We start from the raw sequence: 8513 nt of genomic DNA, 5'->3' as shown, positions 1-8513 counted from the left end.
TGATAGTCCTGAAACGGCTGCTAATGACATAACACCTATTCATTCCACTTTTGCTTATCACAATCAAATCCACTAGTTTGTGGCTCGTTGAAGACCTAAATGATGATGCGAATACCTCTTCGAAAGACACTCCAACGCGCAATATGCCCTGTTAGGCCGAACGGTTCCCGAAACCCGAATACACCAGCCAGTTTGGATTGGTGTCGGTATCCAGCGATTTCCGATTGCTACCATCGATTTTTATTATCGCTCCCACCGGATCCCACGCTCCGATGATGATGCCAGGCACGGTAGGGATGCACGGAGCAATAAATTCTAATAAACGAACCGGACCCGGCGACCGGGCGAAACGAAATTCCCGCGAGTGGACAATTGAAAATGCCGGCCGGAGGTAACCGTGGTAGCAGGTCCTGGTAATGGCTCCCTGGATCGGCATCGCTACCCTCGCCCCCACCCCAATCCTGCCCTCCGATCTGCGGCTCTTGGGATGTCAACAAAGTAAGGCCACAGCGGCGTTGGTGGTGGTTGCTGCACAGAAAAATGATCAAAAAACATCACACAAAGCAATAAATCAATTTTCCTTCGCTACTCCCCAACCACCTCTCCTTTATCCAACAAGGGACCAACGGTGGTCGTGGTCCAGTGAGCGACCCCTCACCGGCATCGTCAGGACGATAAGACACTACGAACATGAACGGAGCGAAAGCGACGAAAAAGAGCGCGAAAAAAGGAAAAGGAAGAAAAACTGTGGCTCCCAAGAGGAGTAGTACACCAGCTCGCCCTTCCAACCCCCCGTCACACACTCTTCCTCCTCCTCCTACTATCTCCTGGCAGTCGACGCGTCCAGCATTGATGAGGAAGATGAGAAATGGACGATGGTGTCAGATGGCTGGCTGGCTGGCTGGCCCAGGCTAGCAGGCGATCAGCGGCGTTTCTGGTTGACTTCTTGCGATCGGTCCGTTGTTTGTGCCCGTGTCTGTGCGTGCCTGTGTGTGTGTGTGCATCCTTACCTTTGGGTGCAGTAAATTACGGCCACTGGCTGTCATCTTCGGCCGACAGTGATTTCCGTTCCAGGCCGGCGCGTGGATCGGCGCCGATGATGTGTGAGACCATACCTAGGGACCCGCAGCACAGTGTCCTCCTTCCGTCACTTCATTCGAGGACCAACCAGGGGAAGGTGATAAAAAGCCCATCTCACTATATACTGCGCACGAGTTGCTGTGCTGCCGTCCGTCTGCCTGGTGGTGTCTGGTTACTTGGTATGATTTATGGGATCTGTCAAGTTAGTTCCCTGCGTGTCGCTCGTGTATCAGGTGTGTACGCGGCTGTCACGCAATTCAATGAGACTGCTAGCCTGAGGTAAATCAGTTCGATCCGTTGGCTAATGGGTGTTGTGGCATTCGCTTAGAACTAGGATTTGTTCGAGGACAACACTAGTTCAATTCCATTGCTGCATTTTAACTATAAAGGGTAATAAGTATATCGGTAATCTTTTCCGAATGTTTAGCTTCATTCTCCAACTTTTCTGACCTTATTGCTATTTGCTTATTTCTGACTATAATACAATTTAATAGTCATTATTACGCTCCTGCATTTGTTTTGATTATCACGATTACTCTTCCAGATTCTTTTCGGTGTAAACTGAAGTGACCGTTTATTTTGACCTAGATACAATTGAAAGTCCAGGGATAACTTTACAATATTTCATTTCAGTCCTTCTATAGACCAAACAAATAGGTCACAGAAGGTAGAATTTCTGCAAAGGCATTTACCTTTACCTTCCACATTCCTGGAAGCGAAACATGAACACAAACACCGGTCCGATTGCATGCCGAGAAGTTTCTCCAATTCATTTACAGATTGTGAAGCAATTTACAGAAGGAATGTACCTTTCACCTCCCTTCTACAATTGGTCGTTCTACGTCCGGTTTCCCTACGTCAGCCTGCTATGAAAAACGCGCCAAGCAGCCAACAGCCACCAGAAAGAAGGTGAACATGAAAATTAAGTCTACATTTTTCATGGGATTCTGGATTCATCCTGCACCGTGGCGTCCAGTCCGAACCGACGGGAATCAATCCTTGCAAACTGCAATTCGCGAACCGTATTTTCATGATTTGACCGCAGTAGTCGCGGTACCGATGGTGGTGGCCAGATTTTTGCCAGATTGGAAATTAGTTACGCTCCAATAAATATGTTGGCTCTCCCGGCCCGCGGGTCACGTGGTCACGAACCATAGATTGAACGAACGACGACGAAAGCACCAGAAGGTCTGACCAATGACGATGGGAGGGTTTTGATTTTTAATTCCTTGACACACACCGAAGGGATTGCAGCCGGTTCCCGTGGTCCGTCGTCGATACTCGCTTCGATATCCCGTAGCAACCCGGAACTATCGAAAACAGCTTCGCACACCATCATCGATGACCGAGTCCACGGTTTGGGGATTGATTTACATTAACCTGGTGGTTGTGTTGGTGGTCGTTGGGTTGTGCTGGGCAGCCGACATTTGATCAGATTGACCGACCACCCAGAGCGGCTCGATGCGGTGCAGTGTTTGAATTGGCTCGGAGCGAACACATCGCGTAATCCGCGATGGCTTCGAACCTGGTGACCGAACGCAACATCCCGCTTTCGAACCGGGATACTGGAATTGAATTTCCTCTCGTGGTTCCCACTGGCGGTGGTTAGGCCTTGGTCCCCGATTTACCCAAAAATAGAACCGATTCTGTTTGGCCGACCCGGCGACAGCGGTGGCGGAGGCGGCGCCGGCGGAGGCCAATAATCTTGGGCGTTTGGGTGGTTCTGATACGGATTTACGCAAATATCGAAACAACGGTCATTATCGACGAATGAATCCGGCATGCAAGTTGGCCTTTACAAGCCCGTTTATGGGGACGGGGGGGTGCGCGCGGTGCATTGTTGCGGACGGACCGACCCAACACGAATCGCAATCGAATCGAAGGCCGACGGTATCGACCAAAAACCCAAATGCTTAACAAAACTATTGCAAATAACTCCAACCAAATCCATCCGGAAAACCGTAACAAGCGCCAACAACACATACACACACACACACACACACGCGTTCTGTTCCACGCGTCATTCCTGAAGCAAATTCCCTGCTCCAAATCCCGGAGCGTCCGGTGGTTCGGCCCTGTTGGCGACTTAAGCGTTGACCAGATCTCATAATATTTGGTAATCCTGCCGTGAAATGGAAATTTGTCGGCCGGGGCTTTTAGCAATTCGCCATTCCTCTCCTCCCCCCCCCCCCTTCCAACTCCGCCTGCAGTGCTCGCCTCCCGCCGCGTAAGAACGGAAGTTGGATGCCAGCCCAATCCACCCGGTCGTTGCATTCGCAGTTTCGCCTCGACCACAATCACAATTATGCCAGCATAAGTGCATGAGAGTGTGGTCATGTGTGTGTGGCTCCTGATAGTTATAAGCATAGCAGTAACCAAGTAATGCTGCACAGCATCGCGAGTGGTCAAGAGATTAAATGTAGGTCGATAGTTGGCGTATCGTCGATTTCGGATCCAGAAGCTCGTAGGTTTTTATTGATATTTGACACCGACGGTGCCCGAACCCATGATCTTGAAGGAGTTTTTGCTCATTTTCTCGTGACGGTGAGAGGAATTCACCGGAACAGTTGGTTCTAGGATCGTCCTCAATCGGAACGAGTTCAATAAGATGTCAAAAGTTCCTCGACAACGATCAAAACTTACTCTTCCGGCTGTGCATCCGACTGTATTGGTCAAACAGCAGTGTAGAAAGAGCAAAACGATGCGAAGCATAAACTAGCCTCTCTTTCCCCGTCGTCGTCGTGCACCGGATCAGGGCGACACATCGATGTCGAATGCATGCAACCGAGTAGCGCGTTGCACCGTGCCGGGAAAGCCCGAGTATGCAATGCCAGTGCACAACTCTTAAGCTCAATAACGATTAACATATATGGATATTGGTGTACCGGATGGACGGAAATTGGAACATTGCCGGGAATTTTAGCGTTAAATTAAGTTATAGTTTATTGCACGAATTATGCTAATTTCAATAACAATAACGATTGATATTGGATGCGGAGTCCCGGGGTGGGCCAGGAGGTCACATACCGAGGGGATGTCATCCGAGGAACGATGACGTTTGCGGACGCCTTCTCTCTCGCCCCTTCTCACACCGCTCCAGTTGTGCCATTTATGAATAACGATTTTAATGAGCGGCCATATTTGCACTAAGCGGTTAGCACCGGAAGCTGCGGTGCTTTTTAGAGGGAAGGAAGGAACCCGGAACAGTGTGGACGAGCAGGGGTTAATTGACCACAGGCTCGGTAGCCGGGAGCAATCCGGGCGACGGGATATGTTGTCCGAAATGTACAGCAGGCAGTTGAAGTGAAGTGTTTGTGCATATAATGGCCGGTTACAGTTTCAGTTCAGGTAGCTTCATGCGGTTGTGTGATGGTGTACTTGAGCATAACTGGCACCCCGGTGGACATATGCGTCCGGCACCGGCTCCGTCGCACAATGATCGGTGCCAAAATGGTTGAATGGAGCGGCAGGATACCATATTATCTGGAATTGTTTGGAAGTTTTGGGCTAAATGGATCGTGTTGCGGGACGAGCGTTTGTGAGGAGATTGCCATTTTTGGGATAATTGATTGATTGATCAGGAATAAATCCTCCATTCTATGGTTGTTCATCAGCTACTAGTTAGTGATTTTGTTGATCAAACCAATCCTCTGCTGCTCTGCGACGTAGCTTAGCAATAAAGTGTGTAGTGTAATATTGTAGCAAGCGGATTATCCAAGCAAGCGGATGCACAAATTCCTTTATATGGACTTTTTTCAAACCATTTAAAAACACATGCCAACTTCTTTTCTATTCTTACTAAGCAAAAATATATGATAAACATCAACGAAAGTTAAGTGCATTTGTGCGCAATTAAATCTAAGGATAATTCAAGAAGGAGATAAACTCCGTGCTTGCTTTGATTATAGTTCCTATCTATTCAGTCGCTACTCATTATATGATTAAAAAAAACCCGAACATTGTCGTTCACAGTGCAAAACGCTCCCAGTTCCTCACCCATTAGAAGGCGTCAAAACGGAAAATTAAGTCGCTTCCGGAAGGCTGCCTTGTACGATTCGGACACCGCGCTTCAAGCCTCTGTCAACTGTGGATCTTGATGTGGAGCGCTGCTCCCAGGGCGGCCTTTACGCCGACCATCTGCCCCGATAGCTCGATGTTTAATTATGCCTCGCGCGGCAGGAAATTAGGTCCGCCGTAACTTCCGTTTGAAGTTTGATCGGTGTTCTCCACATTCCCTCGACGAAGGCAGCGTTCGGAAGTGTATTGGAAGAAGTGGCCACTGCCACTGCTATTGATGAGACTGTTGCGATAAGGCGCGATCATTTTTTTTTTCACTTCATCCGCAGAAGATGGTAAGTAGCGCGATAAGCGTGGAGGAAGCGAACCGCCAGACGAGAAGGAGAAAATTTTCCACCCCACCCCCCCTGGAGGAAAACTCGTCACACCCAAGCGAGAGACTCGGTGGGTGCGATGCGTGCCGGTCGTAATTAGCACTTGGCGTAATGAATTATGGACTCCTACCGGCGAGCGCGCCACTGTGCTCGAATGGTTCGCTCACTCGCTCACAAAACAATCTGCGTTCCACTGTTTGTGAGGTACATGAACTTGAAAAAGTAAATAATTTTTGCAGCACGACCGACCGGTGCCCAGACTCAGACTCAGACGTTGTTGCCACACTGGCTGCTACTGGTGGGTGGTCGTGCAACTGCTCGTCACGGGTACGGGAGCACTCTGTATGCCATTTGTTTATTTGCTGTTGTTGCCGAGTGAAAACAACAAATGTTTAGCGAAAACGCGATCAATGGAACAACACCGTGTGGCACTTCCGTCGGTATGCAAAAGGTAAATTGATATCCCAGACGGTGGTGGAGCTTCCGTTTATTCGAGAAAACAACTCGCTGATACAACAATCCAACATGGACGATACATAGTTTTGGACGTGAAAATGCCTTCCGATCGGCATTTCGCATTTGGACGCCAAACTTTTCTCACATCCACAACCGCTGCGCCATCGACATCTTGCCGGGACTCTTCTTCACCCGCTGGCCATCCTCGGGCTGCGGACGCTGCTTCACGTACACCGACTTCTTGATAAACACCGGGTATGGTTTGGGAATGTGCACCGGATAGGGTTTGGGCACTTCGACGGCCACCTTATGGAAAACCGGCACCTCGATCGGTAGTGCGTACGGGACGGGTCGATCCACCTGCACCGGGAACGGTTTCTCCACGTACACCGGTACCTTCCGCTCGACCAGAATCGGGATCTTGTTGTGGATTGCGATCGGTACCGGTATCCGCACCGGGATGGCCACGTGCCGCTCGTACTTGATCGGTATCGGGACCGGCACGTTCTTGGTGATCGTCACCTCCTTGTACTGCTTGTTACCCCACGGGTCCGGATTTTTCGTGTCGAACGTGTGCGACGAAGTGACGTGCTCGGATGCACCGTGCGGTACATTGTGCTTGATGCTGTAGCTGTTGTGCACCGTGATGCCGTGTACAGTGTGCTGTTGCCGGTGGACCGTCATCGCCACCATCACCAGTAAGAGTAGTAGACTATTATTCTGAAAAGTAGAACAAACACACGTCAATGGAACACTCTCCGCACTCACAAAACCGATCATCTACTCAAGGCCGTCACTTACCTTCATACTAATCGGCCTACGTTGTTGCTCTTCCAAAGGACTGCAATGAAATGTTGGTTTGGCTAACGTATGCCCGTTGCATTTATAGCTCGCTACAGTGCGTTCGCGCCGGAGGTGCACCGGAGACCACACCCGGGCCCTTCTGAAGAGCCGCCGTAGTCGTACATGACTGCACTTCCAGTTCCAGCCACGGGGTGCAGGGCTGGTTACTTGGAAACGGCACCAGCTCGCGTTGATCATTAGTCGGTCAAACGTGGTGGCAACCTTGTTAAACGCGTAAAAGCGGCTGAACGGAACAACGCTCGGCATCGCACGCACAAACTTCTTGCATCTTCGTTTCTGTAATTGGTCTTAAAGTGGCTTTACATCATCGCGGTTTTTGTGCGTGGGGGAGGGGAAACGAAAGCAAAAGTGTGCAGTAAAGGTGTAGGTGATGTACGGTTGTGGCTAAGGCAGTGTTATGTACTTACGCCTAGAAAGAGAATTCTCTATCCATAAAATCTCTACTTGAAGATCTCACCTAGAATCTGCTTCATTACCATATCCCCTCTCTAATTGTGGATATATGGATGTGGATATAAACCATTCCAGAGCCGAGCTTTATGCATCTTGTGCAGTACAGTGTATTGCAGACTTGGCTCTTTCAAATAGTGAACCGTTTCTGGTCTAGATGTGGTATGGAGGCAGTAAGAAGACTCGATTTTGTGTTGTGGATGAGACTGGTTAAGCGTTTGCTTCTCTAACTGAAATTGCTATTAAGAAAGCCAATTCCCACACCAATTGAAAACTAATACCATTTAGATACCACAGAGGATTCCTTCACACGAACCATGACCTTTGTCTACGAGAACCGATTCCGATTGCACCGTGGAAATGCCACCGCTGCAATCGTCCTTCGTTTATAAGTTACGATGTCCAATGTTCCATAATTTGTATACCAACTGGGCGCGAGAGGTTGTGGCCTCGCGTAAGCAAGAACTAACCGTCCCGTAACGTCCATTCAATCGATGCCGGTCTAGCGCTTATCGGGCTGCATCACGGAATGCAACGATTAATTCGCTGTGGATAGCGAAATTTACTATCCGCCTCGCCGTGGCCGTCCTGATACTTCGCGAGTTCGTTAGGACGCCGGGCGAATATGGATTACGTGGCTCGCCGATACTACCTACCATACTGACACCCTACCGAGGTCCTTGTCTTCGTCCTTCGGGCCGATGGGCCGTTTGGTAAACAAACTCGTCCCCGATGGTGCTGTCTCATCGATGCAATGTTAGCGCGCTCCACCGGGCTATCTGTCCATCGGATCGGTTAGCTGGTGGCCCTTCCTAGAGCGACGAAGACGCTGGCCGCCCTCTAATTCATTACGTCCTAATTGGAGGCTATCCTGTGCCATGCCCGGAGAGCCGTTGGTACCGCTGGTATGAGTGTCTTGTGAGAACGACGTCAGTTGGGTCAGCCGGTGGATCGTATTGCATCGGCATGGCCGTATGCTACGCCCTACGCGAAAGGAGTTGCATCGCAATCAATGAAGTCATTGTTTCGGAAACTTTGCTCCATCCCTCACCGTTCGTTTTCCACTCTTGGCGTGTATGTGTGTGTGTCTGTGTATGTGTGCTAGTGGTCTAGGATCTGGATCGGAAACCGATACTCCTGGAATTCCTAATCAAATCCCCTCGGGACCCTTTTAGGTCCTCCACCCTGGTTCGCCATTGTTTTATGTTAGCGTCGAGGCGAGCAAATTGGGGCTCGTGCGGCACCGGGCACACAATGGAAATTAATAATCCA

The 8513-nt window shown here is 49.7% G+C and overlaps 1 protein-coding gene across 1 annotated transcript; it reads right to left on the bottom strand.

The window, feature by feature from the left end:
- Nucleotides 1-6068: 6068 nt before the first annotated feature.
- LOC125959592 (uncharacterized) lies at nucleotides 6069-6734 on the bottom strand. The gene is made up of 2 exons (XM_049692418.1): nucleotides 6729-6734; nucleotides 6069-6647 (listed from the first exon to the last, which is right to left on the bottom strand). The coding sequence occupies exons 1-2, from the start codon at nucleotides 6732-6734 to the stop codon at nucleotides 6069-6071; spliced, it is 585 nt and encodes a 194-aa protein (XP_049548375.1).
- Nucleotides 6735-8513: the final 1779 nt, after the last annotated feature.

The sequence above is a fragment of the Anopheles darlingi genome, chromosome 2 (genome assembly GCF_943734745.1).
Source record: "Anopheles darlingi chromosome 2, idAnoDarlMG_H_01, whole genome shotgun sequence".
NCBI lineage: Eukaryota > Metazoa > Arthropoda > Insecta > Diptera > Culicidae > Anopheles > Anopheles darlingi.
The sequence above is the reverse complement of the archived record's forward strand: the minus strand, read 5'-3'. Positions and strand labels throughout refer to the sequence as shown.